The sequence below is a fragment of the Acipenser ruthenus genome, chromosome 7 (assembly GCF_902713425.1).
Source record: "Acipenser ruthenus chromosome 7, fAciRut3.2 maternal haplotype, whole genome shotgun sequence".
Taxonomy (NCBI): domain Eukaryota; kingdom Metazoa; phylum Chordata; class Actinopteri; order Acipenseriformes; family Acipenseridae; genus Acipenser; species Acipenser ruthenus.
Window position 1 is genome coordinate 29,306,687 of NC_081195.1, and position 15,788 is coordinate 29,322,474.

At 38.2% G+C, this 15,788-nt stretch overlaps 1 protein-coding gene across 1 annotated transcript; it reads right to left on the reverse strand.

The window, feature by feature from the left end:
- Window positions 1-2,501: 2,501 nt before the first annotated feature.
- Window positions 2,502-15,509, reverse strand: LOC131737579 (G-protein coupled receptor 83-like; the record flags this gene model as incomplete). Its single annotated transcript, XM_059027833.1, has 6 exons — window positions 15,405-15,509; window positions 10,258-10,285; window positions 9,330-9,682; window positions 4,407-4,532; window positions 3,850-3,983; window positions 2,502-3,033 (listed from the first exon to the last, which is right to left on the reverse strand). Coding segments are annotated over exons 1-6 (1,197 nt in total), but the record flags the coding sequence as incomplete, so codon positions are not given.
- Window positions 15,510-15,788: the final 279 nt, after the last annotated feature.

The window sequence follows — 15,788 nt, forward strand, 5'->3', positions numbered from 1 at the left end:
AGAGAGACACTGGTACAACAGATATTTTTAAACTAATCTTAAAATACTAGTAGTCTTACGATAATTAAAATGCCAAGCAAGTCATACAGTTAAAACATATTTAGAGCTGTAATATTTACGACATTTATCTTTCTACCCAGACAAAGTTCACACACATTAGTTTTCTGCTTCATCACAAATCCATATATCGAACAACATCCTTTATAGAAGTCCTAGTGCACGGATACAGGCGAAGCTCCACAAGATCAATGCTGGCAAACACGGCGGTTAATCGGTTTCAGCTCAGGTAGTTGGCCCAATCCTCCCTTTAAAACAAAATAACAGCAGTCTGTTTATACACAACAAACACAAACAGTAATCCCATTTTGTCCTTCTCTTTAACACAAGAACAGCCATGTCTGTCTGCCAGCTGTCATCCTGAATCTTTTATACCCGTTCCAGATTTTTTAACAAGCTTCCAGTTAATTTTTATAACAAAACGCCTGTGATCAAATAGCAGGTCCAGCAGGGGAATCATTTCTGCAGTGATAATCAGTGTCCATCAAATTAATAATCAATGTAAATTAATAAACAACACAGTGAAATCCAAAATCACACAGTTAAAATAAAATCAAATCGACATACTCTGTCAACAAAAAAAGTGCATTCTATAACTACAAAGAAACGTGCAATAAAATAAATAAACAGCATGTGTAAAAGCACCGCTTACAACCACAGCTGAACAACACAAATCTGAAATCTTTATGTATTTTTTATTTTTTTTTGGTGTAAATCTTACCTTGAATACCATTCTATTGACTCGGCTTGGTCATGACTTACTGTACAAGTTAAGCAGGTCATAATTAGTGGCAACAACAAGTCATTATACAGTAGTGTGCAAATGTATTAGAGCACCTCAACTTCTCTTTTTTGACATTTTAATGGTATAAACAGGAATCACCAAACTATGTTAGCTGTACTGGGCTCTATTTCCGCTCTGTAATGAGTGATATAAAAACAATAGGCACTCGAGTGAAAATGTTAGACCACTTTGTGCTTTAATTGGGCATCTTAAACAACTTCTGAAAAGTCTCCTGCATTTTACAATGTGTGGTGGTGTGTTCCTTTTCTCTTACGACTTTTAATAACTATGTGTGACCTATTTTAAAGTCATCAGTTAAATTAGACAATGATTATTTGCCTCTTTTGACAATTTTCAAAGATTTTCAGTTACAGTGGTTTGATTTTATATGCACAACAATCAGAACAACCAAAGCAATGGAGTGTTCTAATAAATCTGCAGACGACTGTATAACTTAAGAAACTGCACTTTGCATGAAAATGTAATAGAAATCATTACTCTACCCCGCAAACAACACCCATTACTACCACGGACGCTATCCAACAAATACTTTTTTTGTTGAAAATCTAAATTTTATATACAGTTGTAAATATAGTCATGTATGCATTAAAAAATGTTCAGTTCAAAATTATTATTTAGCGTGTGTTGACGAAAGGGGTTTTAAGTTAGTTAGACCCCCCTCCCCTATTTGGTGGACTAACTGTCCCATGGTTAGTGCACCCAAAATGTTGGCCTTTTATTATCTGTCTGTTAAGAGTTATTTTTTTTATTCAATTTGTTGTGTTTATTAAGCGCACTGGGATGTTTGTTCGTGACAGATACTATATAAAGTAAATGAAATTGGTGTTGTGTGTTCACATTCCAATGGTATCACAATGCATCTATACACACTGCTGCTAATCCATTGCAATACCATGGTAACATATCAGTGATATATAAAGTACAGATATGCTCAAAAGTTTAGCATCATCACCCTATAGAATTAACTAATATTGCATCATAAAGTGAAATGAAACCTGATGAATAATGTTACGTAAACATATTGAATGACATACCGCTGTAGTGTTTTCATATACTTAATGAAAAACTGACAAAAATTGAAAAATTTGATATTTCGAAATCAAAACATGAAATACTGTACTACTATAATGGCTTCCGCTAGACTTTTGCGATATCATTTTGTAGTTATTTTGATTGCATGATGTTGAATTCAAGATCTAAATTATGTTCATATAGGTTTTTTTTTAATTATGTCTCTTCCTAAAATTCTAGGTGATGCAAATCTTTTGGCCATTGCTGTATATACCAGCACCGCTCTGGATTTCTTTTTTTCCACCTCAATTTGTTGCTGGTAATGCTGTGTTTTCCGAATGGTTCTGCTAGGGTAATACACTGGGATTGTAATGAGGATCTCCAGTGGCATTTTTTCCATAAGGTCTTTGCATACTACTGCATACACTGATTCACAACAGCAGCACTTTATATATTAAATGCCCTGGGTTGCGCAATGGAGATCTCCATAGTTGGCGAACACGAGAAACACCCATACAAGATTTGCCCTCCCTTAGAATGCGTTGTTAATCATACCCATTTCGATGCCCGAACCGTGGACCTCGGACATCCTTCTGGAGGTGAACGGGCGAGGTTTGCGCAAATCCCCATCGGACTTCCTCCTTCCTCCAGCCTTGGGCAATGCAATCCTTCTCCCTGCTTCCAGCGACACAGCGGGAATGTCCACCCGGCCGGGGTCCCTCTCCCAGACACAGATCTGGAGCAGGGCCTTTATCCCGGTGCGGAACTTGATGTTGAGCCAGCAGTAGATGAAGGGGTTGTAGCAGGTGCTGCTCATGGCGAGCCAGTGGAAGGCAAAGTAGAGGGTGTTGTTGATACTGATGACATTGCTGGCGGAGAGGACCATGAAGCAGTTGAGGGGGAACCAGCAGACGGCAAACACAAGTACCACCAGCATGAGCATCTTGATGGTCTTCTGATTGCGGCGCCACTGCTTGCTGTTAATGTTCCTGGTGATTTTGCGCCACCACAGCCTCTTGCTCACTATGGTGTAGGTGACAGTGATCACCAGCAGGGGCACCACGTACAGTATGATGAACGTGACCAAGTCCAGGTACTTGCAGTAGAGGTCTGAGGGAGCAGGGAAGTCTGGCAGGCACAGCTGCTGGGTGTTGTCTTGCCTGGATGACAGATAAAGACGGTGTGATTAAAAGAATGCCAAAACACATGCTGGTGAGATCGCCAGCTAAAAAGCCATGGAAGCCGTCGGCTACTCCCGTAAGAAAACTCATGAATGTGAGAAGCCCATTCAGCCCAGCATTGCATGTTCAGTTCCCAGTAGCCGGCTGATCTCAGAACTTTGTTAATTTACAAATCCATATACATCACATCAATGTACAAATTTAATGAGACTACAGTAATGAGTCTACAGTAAATAATTTAAATTCAAAGAAGTTGACCACTGAAGCCAGAACTTTATGTGCAGCACAAAAACAGGTGACACAGTTGGAAATTAAGTTAACAGAATAGGAAACACTTCTGTTACACCGGGGGTACAGAATGGGTTACCTAGTCATGTTCTTGATGGTTAATCCTTGGGATCCTTTAAGACCCAACTTGACAAAGTTTGGAAATCAATTAACTTCTAAGAACTGGACAAGCACTGATAGACCAAATGGCCTCCTCTCATTCTTAAATGTTCTTAGTTTCTTTGGTTATAAATGTGATTATAAAAACCAATGTAACCCCCTCACAACATCTGTGCGATCATAATACAGTACCAGCCTGCTTTACCCTGCTTTACTACAGTTTTTACCAGGCTGTACTATGCATACGCTTTACCATGCTGCGCTCGCTGATATACTTTGACCATGGTATAGAGTAGTAAACTTTTTAAAAACTGGAGAGACCATTTAAAACTCGTTCAGGTGAATAAGGGAGGTGATCTTTCTGATCTGTGCTCAGCTGTGTGTGAGTGCAGCGGTCAATACATTTACCCAAGATCAAAATGCATCAGCTTTTGGTAAATGGTGTGGGGCAAAGAGAAGCAGGAAGCCATGATCCAGAGGAAGGAGATGTAGGTGATCCCTCGGGCTGCTGTCATGTGTGGCTTCAGTGGATGCATGATTGCCTGAAACAGGGAAAACACGCTGGGTTGGCACTGGGTGTGTGAGATATCTTGGAAACATACACGACTTTGTCATTTGGCGTTGACCCCATAACTCTAAGAAAAATAATCAATTCTACTTAGCAGTATATGCGGCAATACCAAAAGAAACGGTCTTTGACAAATGTTTCGACTAGAGGTCTTTTTGGCAATGTCTTCAAATGTATTCTAAATGCATGTTCAGCAAAACAAAAAGAAAGAATAAATGTGTTTAACCCTGTAATGCCTGTGCCTTCTTGAAATGAGAAGAGCTTACTTTATTCATGCAACTAGATTCTGGCTTGTGAGGCTGGGTTTAAAGAAAAAAAAACAGTAAGGGGTGACTATATTGAGTAAGGTGAAGAACAGAACGTGTTACGGCAGGCATGTCTGATAGATCGCACTGACCTGATATATTTCCAGCGAGATAGCAGTGAGGGTGAAGGTGGACACGTGGAGGGAGCAGTAATGTGTGAAGCGGCTCATATGACACATCGCCTTCCCAAAGTCCGAAGTGCTGCTCACAAAGCGAGCCTGCAAACAGGTGGATAGGAAACAAACTGAGCCCACATTCACCTGACCCTATTTTCAATGGGGGAAAAATGATCAAACAAACAAAACGTAAACATCTGGATGAGACGTAAAACCTATTGTAAGTGACTGCAGCAGCAGTTGTGATGCATCGTTCACCCCCTAGTCTCTAAGCTGCCTTGGATAAAGGTGTCTGCTAAATAAATAATTATAAATAATCTGTTAATACAATGCATAGTTGGCAGGATCTTTATTGATTAGCATCAGAGCTGATGATATATATATATATAAGTTTCAGACAAGTGTGCACCTCCAGTTTAAAGAAAAATTAGCTGTACATGAATGACATTTGAATATATATATATATATATAAGGTTAAATCACACTAAGGACACATATCCTCTCTTCTCGGATCGCTAAAATCTCAAAAAACCTTCACAGCCCTGGGAGTGAGAATTAGCCTGCGGTGAGAATTAGTCTGTAGCATCGGCTCTCACTGTTTTTTTAGTCGAGCGACAGTCGAGTGATGGAAAACCGGCATTAACGTTAATAAGTTTGCATATAGCTGGACTCTTTATTGCCTGCTAGCATTCTAGTATTTTATCATCAAATAAATATAAGTAATGCTTTAGGGAATTATGCACCGGTTTCTCTACAATGTAGAGGAAAACCTGGCTCAAAAACACCTCTCTCTCTCGGTTCGCTGGAAGAACATTGGCTGGTGCGCTGTGAGCGTGAGCCGAGGACACTCTCCCTCCCTCCAATTGTGCGCCACCGCCTGGGAGCTCCAGTCCTCGGTCGGCAAAGGAACAGCTGGGACTCGAACTGGCGACGTCTAGGCTATAGGGCGCACTCTATGTGAGTGCTTTTACTGGATGTGCCACTCGGGAGCCCCGGATGTATCGCTTTCTGATGGTCTCTTTCTGGCTTGTAGCGTTTTAACTGGAGCAATTTACAAAATACAGGACATAAATAAAATTACAACGACGTGTGTTTAAAAAAAGGACTGCGGCGGTGCTTGAATAGGAACGACGCATAGACGGGGGCTGTGTGGTCGAGTGGTTAAAGAAAAGGGCTTGTAACAAGGTGATGCATAGTGTTGAAGGCTATTTGGGTCTAAAGCATTGTGGGACCAATTAAAAGACAGATTCACTGTGGCTTGTTCGCACACAGACCGAGAGAGTAACGGCACGTGAGAGCGCTGGCCATGGTGCTGAATTTCACAACGCAAAGCACAGGCAAAGGCTGAACTTACTACAGCCGCAACTAATTGAGATCAAATGGCTTCACTGGAACCTCTTTGGATGCAGGGTAGAAATACCGCAAGGGCGGAGGTTTGGTTTGAACATTGGTGGAGACACAATTATTTAGGGGGGCAGAGTCACGGTCACTAGGAGACAGCTGTTAAATGGTCACTTCTGGTGGCTTGAAATGAATGCTGGACATGAATCAGGGACAATTTGATTGACATGAAGTTGGCTGGTATACACTCAAAACACTATGATAAAGTGGCCCTCCTGGAAGCTGGTTTGACATCCCTGCTATAGAATTACTAATAACCTGAATTATAACCTATCCCAGCCTTACTGTAAGCTACCAATACCCCTGCCGCTACAAGCATGAGCACATACAAGCTTACGTGCATGCACACACATACACACACACACACACACACACAAGATACTGCATTGTAGAGGGCATACGTTTCAAAAAGCAGTTATAGGTTTATTCACATAGAGTGCAGTTAACAGTCTTGCTTTCAGGACTGTAGTTATCTGACACAAACATTTATCCCTAGCTAACATTAGCTGGCTTTCCTCCTGCTGAAAAGTGCAGCTTTCTCTTCCTTGCTTCTACGTAAAAGACCCAAACACATGCCTACGTCTGTCATTGACAGAAATGAATTGTTGGCAGATCGCTCTGAGATCAATAAGGTCCAGTTTGTCCTGATGGACATGGCACACTGCAGCGTTGTTTAGGCGCATTTGTGACATGGTGGATCTGAGCCACGTTTTCAGTCTTCTGAGTGCGCTGAAGCTTCTTTCAGCTTCTGCTGAGGACACAGGAATGACTAACAAAAACCTAACAAGGGCCTCAATCATATCAAACAAGCCTCTAACCTCAACTGACATTCCTCTTAGGATATCTGCAGCTTGAGCACTGGACTTGTAGGTGTTCTTTGAAAGGAACATAGGTAGTTGCACTTTCAAACTCTCCCTATTCAGCTCTGGGTACTGATCTACAACCTCATCCATTTTCCCAGTAAGGAGAACTTTCTCCAGTTTCAGAAGGATTTGTAAATCTGTCTGGTTAAACCGCTCTGTAAACTGCAAATCCACTGTGTCTAACATTTTGTAGAATTCAATCCTGTAGTATTCGTCAGGTGACTTTGGAGCATGCTGGCTTGCCCCACCAGTATACCGTTTCGGTGGCTTTCTTTGGTGAGGCTTTTGAATGGGCTCAATACCAGGAATCAACCATTGCCACTGCCTTGTCAAACACATCCTGGAAGCTTTCCTCATTTATTTTGCCTTGAAGAGTGGATTTGATATACTATTGCAGCTTGCATTCCTGCAATGGTTTGTGTCTGTTTTTGCAGAGACTTATTTAAACACTCTAGTTCCCCTATCACTTCTGATGCTAGGAGGAGTCCAAGGATAGTTTTCCCTTTCTGAAATCTGTCTAGGAGACCATTAGCCCTCACACCTGTGTCTGATCCATTAGAAGCCATCTCTTCCAAACTAGACACCACACTGTCATACTAACAAAGAACTGAGTTGACAGCCTTCCCTCAGACCGTCCACCTGGTCGGACACAGTGGTTTTAGTGTTGTGTGGTGTCCTCCTGATCCTGCCTTTACCTCAAACATCGCCTTGAATTTTCCTGATTGATTGCTCAGATTCCCCAGCTCGTGGACCCACTGCAAGGAGTCACGTATTAAGGGAGGGGCTGTGCAAGCAGACTGTGTGATAAGATTTAAACAGTGTGCACCACAGTGTACATAGAGAGCCAATGGCTGCTGTCTCTTCCCTGCCATATTGCCAACACAATCATATGTCTGACCGCGTGAGCCAGACATTGGAAGATTCAATCTCAAAAGGACATCAACAGCTACTTTTGCTATCTCCTCTCCAGTGGTCCCTGAGACCGCATACAAACCAATGAATAACTCATGTGGCACCAGGTCATGGTCCACATATCTGAAACATACAGACTCTTGCTCTTTCCCTGCTACATCTTGAGTGCCATCAATTATTATGGAGTACTGCAGAACTGGTAGAGACCTGATGGATGTTGCAATGTCTCTGACAACTGCATTGCCCAACAAGTTCAAAAATTCATTTTGGGCCTGAGGACTGGCATAATCATGACAACGGGCTAACCAAGTAGAGAGAGTGGGGTCATCCTTCCCTAGGAATTTTAAAAGGTGGAATATATTCCCATAATTTGCCTCATGGCCTTGAAAGGCTCCACCCTGCCTAGCAAGGTACTGCACTGAACCCACAATCTTCTCAATACAATGCCTTGCCTCTTTCTGTTTTTTTGCCCGGGTACTGGACAGCTGTGTATCTACTGGCCTTGCCTCTTGGGCATTAACTGTGACAGCATGATGGTGGGATTTACTACATTGATGACGATCAAAGCTAACTAGAGCATTCTTCCAGTTATTGAATCCCTTTGAGGAAAAAGCAGTGTCTGATTTTTTTTTTCCAATGTGCACTTCTTGATGTTGTATGCTTTGACACACTGGAAACAGAACTCTTTTCAAGGAGGGGCTATAGTGAAGCCATGGATATTGCTTGTACCAGCTGTCTTGAAAACACAGGACCTTATTTGACAATCTCTGCACTTCTGTATACTCAGGTATGGTCAGGTTGGTTTGGCTTGTCTTCAACAATGTCCATAACATTGACATCTTCGCTGCTACACTGATTTTCACTGGAACCGTCACTGCCACTCTCACTGTCCCTGCTACTGTCACTGTTGCTGTCTACATCCTTCCTAGCATGCAACCCTATTGCTCTGCCTGCCTCTCCTGTGTCTGTGCAGCTGCTCGCACCTGGTTGCATTGCTTCATTCACCTGATCAAATAATAAATTGATGCATGCCATATAAAGAGAACATATATGGCTATGCTAACTTTATTTGCTGAGTATTACTATGCAGCATTAGCCTACTATCATATCACAATGTGCCTCAAACAATATATCTCAAAACTGAGTCTAACACTTTCACTGTTATAATCACTACGCCATTACAGACCTCACCTGCAACCCTGTTTCTCCACCTGCCTCTGTACTGCTTTTACCATGTTGAACTGCTTCATTCACCAGATAAAATGATAAATTGATGCATGCTGTTTAGAGAGAAAGTATGACTCTGCTAACTTCATTAGTAAATTATTTTTACATTTGCTATGCCGCCCCCCCTCTTTTTTTTATTTAACTTTTTAATATATATATATATATTTTTTTATTACTGCCTATTTAATATAGTGCGTTTATTTAGCCGCCTGGATAGTCACACTGTCCGTTCAATCAAATACATATACACTGTTCGTGTTCGCTTTTGACACAGGAGTAAGTAAGTTACAAAGGGAGGAAGGAGGAGGATAGAAATAATGTGACAACGCATTAACCAACAAACACAAACTAAATATCGAATACCGCGCCCCCCTGGAAGGTTTCACACGCCCCCCACCCGGTTGAGAACTTAGGGCCTAAGACAATCAAATTAGCGTTTTTTTTCTTTTGGAGGTGGGAGGAGCAACGTGGGGATCTTGAGAGAGTTAACCCTTACCAATGTAAACGGCATGTTGAGAATAGTTAGCATTAGATGTGCTAAAGCCAGATTGAAGATGAAGAAATTGGTGATGGCATGCTTAACTTTCATCTTGACCACGACGAGGCACACCAGCATGTTTCCGAACAGCGAGAAGGTCATGATGAGCAAGTAGGCGACAATTAGCAGGGTCTTCTGCGTGTTGTTGTCGGCATGCAGTAAAGCTATCATATCACAGACATCCTGCAAAGACAGGGTGCCGAAGGACGTGTTGAAATCCTGACGGACCGTCTCCAGGGAAGTGCGATTCGGAAACCGAGGTTTGAAGTACTTGGTGGAGAAAGGCACGGGCAAATCCATTTTCTTTTGTTCTGTAGATAGAACTTTTCTTTAAAACTTGACAGTTGCTAATAATAATAATAATAATAATAATAATAATAATAATAATAATAATAATAATAATAATAATAATAATAATAATAATACAAAAAAATAGTACTACTACAGTCCCGCTTTATAACACCACCCTCACATACCAACAGCTATTCTCTCTGAATAAATATCACCAATTTAAAAACAGTGCTATTTTTCCGTTATATCGCCACCCCTCCTCCACCCGCCAGCTTCCCAAGCCAAGCAAACGTAAATATAAGCATTGTAGTTTCCCTCATTGTAGCGCCAGCGAAATAATCATGGCCAATTAAAACAACAAAGTTATGCAGTTAACCTTTGACTCGCTTTCCTAATTTGTTGTTAACTGAACGTTCATACCAATGTCATTAACACTCCCGCTCCAAAAGCAAAACATAAAATCTGCATGTAAGCATCTGAAAATAAGAAAGCAAGTCAGCAAGACATTACAAATGTTTTCTCTCCTAAGTGAGGCATATACTGTTAATCAAAGGACAATTAGAGACATTGTAATGAATAAAAACAAATGGCTTACCTTGATGGAACGGGTCGATTTGTTTAACCTGAAAAAAAGTAGGGTAAGGGGTTTGTTTGTTTACGTCCAAGATTTGCACAAATGAAGGCTGACTTAAAGTAAAATATCAGTTTAGTAACCAGCAGAATATATATATATATATGCACTATAAGACTGGCTCTACCTCCGCTACACTCCCCTGCCTCCCGAGCCCGCTCCTTCTCCACCCTTGCTCCGCAGTGGTGGAACGACCTTCCTACAGATGTCAGGACTGCCCAGTCCCTGACCACATTCCGGCGCCTCCTTAAGACTCACCTCTTCAAACAGCACCTGTAGAACTCCTCTGTTGTATCCTGGGACACTATCACCCTTCATTTAAATATGCTTTATTTTGCTCTTATCTGCCCCCTATTTTACTGCATTTAATCCTGTACTTCAGAATATTGTAATCTGCCAAATGTTTAATCTGTAGTATTTTGTACTTAATCATATCCTGATGTAACTTTCACTATTATCTGCTGTATTATTGAATTGTGGTTTGTCACACTTGAGAATTATTGTATTTCTTGTTCTTATTGTATGACTTATATTGTAACACTTGAATGTATTTGTATTTGCTTGCGATTGTAAGTCGCCCTGGATAAGGGCGTCTGCTAAGAAATAAATAAATATATATATATATATATATATATATATATATATATATATATATATATATATATATATATATATATATATATATATATATATATTTACTTTTCTTTTAAGAAAAGTGTTTGCCTGTACATATTCAGAATGCTGTTGAGCTTAAATTGCTTTGTGAAATAAATAGATGGCATTGTTCAATGGGGGATAGTATTCAGCAGACTTACAGTTGTGACACAAACACTAAAGTTCAAATGACAGTACAGTAAAAAAAAAAAAAATCGTACTCTTTTTGTTTTTATGGAATTGTTGTTTGGGTGATTTGACACTAAATGTGTGTTTATTTTTTTATTTTTTTTAAAAGTATAAACAGTTCCTCAAAAGTAGCCATATATTTTCCATACAGATGAGAACATATGATAAAACGTCACTAGTAGACCTACTGTTGTGTTAAGAACTAGTACTGTAGTAATATATATATATATATATATATATATATATATATATATATATATATATATATATATATATATATATATATATATCGATTCCCTGGCTAATGCAGTAATACAAATAACACTAATAATAATAATAATACTAATAAATACTATTAATACTACTACTACTACTCCTACTACTACTACTACTACTACTACTACTAATAATAATAATAATAATAATAATAATAATAATAATAATAATAATAATAATAATATCAACTTACGCATTCGTTTATTTTTCTTTAATGTTGTCTTTCTGTAGTCTGTATTCTCAGTTCCCAAGTGTCTTGTTTGCAGGTACATAGCATTCGCCTTCTAAAAACGAAGTGTTTCTGAATACTCCAGATTCGAGTATATATGAAGCACGTCAGCATCACCCAGCGTCTCGTTGTAGAAATGCACGCCTAGACTACAGTAGCTCCGCCCTCGAGAACATTTTATTTTTATTGATTTCTTAGCGACGCCCTTATCCAGTGCGACTTACAATTGTTACAAGATATCACATTATACAGATATCACATTATTTTTACATACAATTACCCATTTATACAGTTGGGTTTTTACTGAATTTTGTGTTGCTACTTATGTGCACAACAGTTAAACATCTAAAAAACGTTTTAAGGACAACGATAACACAACGTGCCATTTTTAAAACATATGTTGGTCAGTTTTACTCTAAAATGTAAGTTCTTTGTCTGCAATGTTTATGACAAGTTGCCATGGTTTCGCCTTTATATGCAAGCAACACTTAAGCTGCGGGAACACAAAACCGAACGGTCTCCAGGTAAGTGCGATTCGGGAACCGAGGTTTGAAGTACTTGTTGGAGAAAGGCACGGGCAAATCCATTTTCTTTTGTTCTGTAGATAGAACTTCTCTTTAAAACTTTTTTTTTTTTGACAAAAAAAAAAAAAAAAAAAAAGTCTCCTGAAACCTCGTCTCCTGAAACCAAGTTCCAAGCCGCAAAGGGGCTCCGTGTTCCCGCAGATTTAGATAAACAACTAAGGGACATGTCAGGAGATTGACACCCAGTGCGAAAATCTGTGTTGTAACTTAAGTATGACATTTTATATATCACCAGTAAACCAGTGCTTCAGTGTAATTGCAGATGCTTTAAATTGGGCCAGTCGAGAATAGGTGTATCAGAAAATCCTGCTGCATAAGGCTGTTTTCAGGTTTTTTTTTTGTCCCTGGGCATTACACATCATTAGCACTAGGAGACTGGAATAAACTTTTTTTTTTTTTTTTAACTATTTCACTTTTTTGCTGCACGACATATTTAACTTTTAATATTTCTGTTACTTAGCTTTCCTTGTATATATAAAATTTTACAGTATTATCATAATTTTAACCCATTTGATAATAATACCAGTAATAACACTGGAAGCACTGCAGAGACTGGCAGAACTCAGCACACTTAGAGTCTATACTACTGAAATGTAATGATCTAGACATCATTAGGATATTTTGAATGCAAATTAAGCTATTTACAGTATAAAACATTAAACTAAATACATAAAAAAATAAAATGCAGCAACATAATGCATTATATTATAAGCGCTTTGTGATGGTGGTCCACTATGAAAGGCGCTATATAAAATAGATTGATTGATTATGTACACACACACATCACACACACACACACACACACACACACACACACACATCACACACACACACACATACACATATTGCATATTATTTATATCTAGTTACACAGATGGCCAACGTGGAATAACCTGTGAGAGTTTATGGAATCTTTGTAGACAATCAGTCTACAAAGACAACTTTTCAGAGTCTGCTTTTGTAAAATGTAAAATAAAAATGCCAGAATCCTTTGTTGTGAAAACACTTTAAAGAGTTCCCACTTGATCACTACCTCTGTATGACCTTAAATAAACAAACCAGCAAATTCAAAAGCTTTCCAGTCAATTCTGTAGAAGCTCCCTCTGTACTTTAGTTGTAATCTATCTGTGAGTGAGTGAGCACATGCTTTTTTCTTTTAAATTAATACATAATAATTGTACAATAACAACCAAGTTGGTTAAACTATACATATGTTTATTGTTAGGAGTTGAAGAATAAATTGTGTCCAATTAACAGATTTAAATGAAACTCTCTTCACACTGGTTATTAACTTATTATAAATTAAACAAATAAAAAAGCTAGCCAGCAAATATTTGTTTTGTTCTTGCACTTGTCTGTTTGGCACTTTGTATCTGCACAGGTTGCATTTGCTTTAATTGTAATTATATTGTATTTGATCTTACTTGTAACTATTTTCACTTTAAAACCTTCAGTTAACTACACTGTCTCTAATGCTTTTAAACGATTATTTATTTATTTATTTATTTATTTATTTATTTATTTATTTATTTATTTATTAGCAAACGCCCTTATCCGGGGCGACTTACAGTCGTAAACAAAAATACATTTCATGAATCACAGTACAAGTAATAATACAATTAAGAGCAAGATAAAATACAATGACTTTGGTTCTAGCAAGTATAAGTATATGACAAAATACGATTAAATAATGGAGCAGATAAGTGTCCGTGATAGTTACATCAGGATATAATTAAATACAAAACAATACAGATTGAATAACACTAGTGGCAGATTACAGTACAGTACTCTGTAAAGTACAGGATTAAATGCAGTAAAATAGGGGACAGATAAGAGCAAGTAAAGCGCATTTAAGGAAGAGTGATAAGTGTCCATATATTTACATGGTTATACTTGCACATAACTTACTGTAAAGTATTGCAGTTACAATTGTAAATTTAAATCAACCTGGATAAGGCATCTGCTAAGCAAACAAATAATAATAATAATATAAAATCAGTTATAACCGCATTCAAGTCACATTAACGGTATTTGGAGACAATATTATTTATATAATATAGAGTTAGAATAGCTCCTTTTTGACATTGACTCACTCTTATAATAATTAACAATAACAACAATAACCGCATTCTTCCTGTCACTCCGAGCTACGCGAGAAAGTTGTGATGTTTATGGCAGAATGATGTTTAATAATATACAATCAATTATCAATACATATTAACTGTATATAGAATATGTTTTATGTTGGAGGAGGTTAAACTGCAGTGTACAGAAATTAAGGATATTTATATCTTTATATATATTTTTCTATTCTCTATATAAATATAGTTAGAATAGCTCCTTTTACGTTTACTTACTCGTACAACAACAACAACAACAACAACAAACAAAAATAACCGCATTTTAACGTATTTCACTCCGAGCTACGCGAGCAGGTTATGCTGTTCATATCTCACTCACTGTACTCACTCTGCAGAGCTGAGGCGGGAGCTCTGGTTTAGGAACAGACCTGCACAACAGCGCCAAAACCACGTAGCGGCGGCAGCAGTATTACATCCGTAGTAGTTTAGCACTACCATAGAGAATGAATGGGAAATCGTTTAGGGAAGTTTAGCTAAACCACGGGTTCGAATCCCCGGTGATGAATTGTGCTTGTAGCCTAAGAAAAGTAATTACATTTTCTGTAATACAAAACTAAAAGTTTAATTTAGCTAATAATTTATGATAGTAAAGTATTTAAAAAAAAAATCGGCATTTGAAATCCAACGTTAAATAATATATTAGCTCCATTTGTATACGCTGCTATGATCATTGGGTTGAAAAATACAACTAAAATGTTTGTTAAAAAGTAAAAACAAGACGCAGCATCTTGATTAAAAAAAATACTGGAACTTTACTAAACGTTTCATTTGTTGCTCATTTGAAAAAAAAAAAAACATTATGAAATTTACATTATAAATGTATATGTGTGTATATAGCCAAGTTATATATAAAAATAAACAAAAACTCCTTGAAAAATTGATCTCTTCTGTCCACACTTAGATTTAATCTGTTGTTAGGCAAACATGGTCAGCTCTCTGCACCTCCTCCATTACTGTTTGTTTATGAATGGTATACTGACAAGTAACCATGTTCTTGAGAGTCTTCCTGCTTGGTAATGTATACTGAGGATCACTAACCTGCACAGTTTCTGAAGCCTTCATCTTCAACCACTAAAGGCTGTCAGTCCCTGGTAATCATATCAACCCGTGTATCATACAGTTTTTTTTGTTTTTTTTTCTCATGGCCGTTCCTGAAGAGGCAAAAAAAACATTACATAATAATAATAAACTTTGATTCATCCATTTATTTCTACAGTTTTAACCCCATTCACATCTCTTTTTTGGCACCAGTGTTTTTACTAATGTAAGCCCCTTAACTGCTCTCTTATTATTTGTACTGTGCTGTACTACTGTCTTGTATTCCTTAGTGTATCAATGCCCATTTTATCCAAAAGCACCCCAGTGAAAAGTAGTGATTACTTGAATTTGAATGGAACATACCTGGTACACGATGTGCTGAAG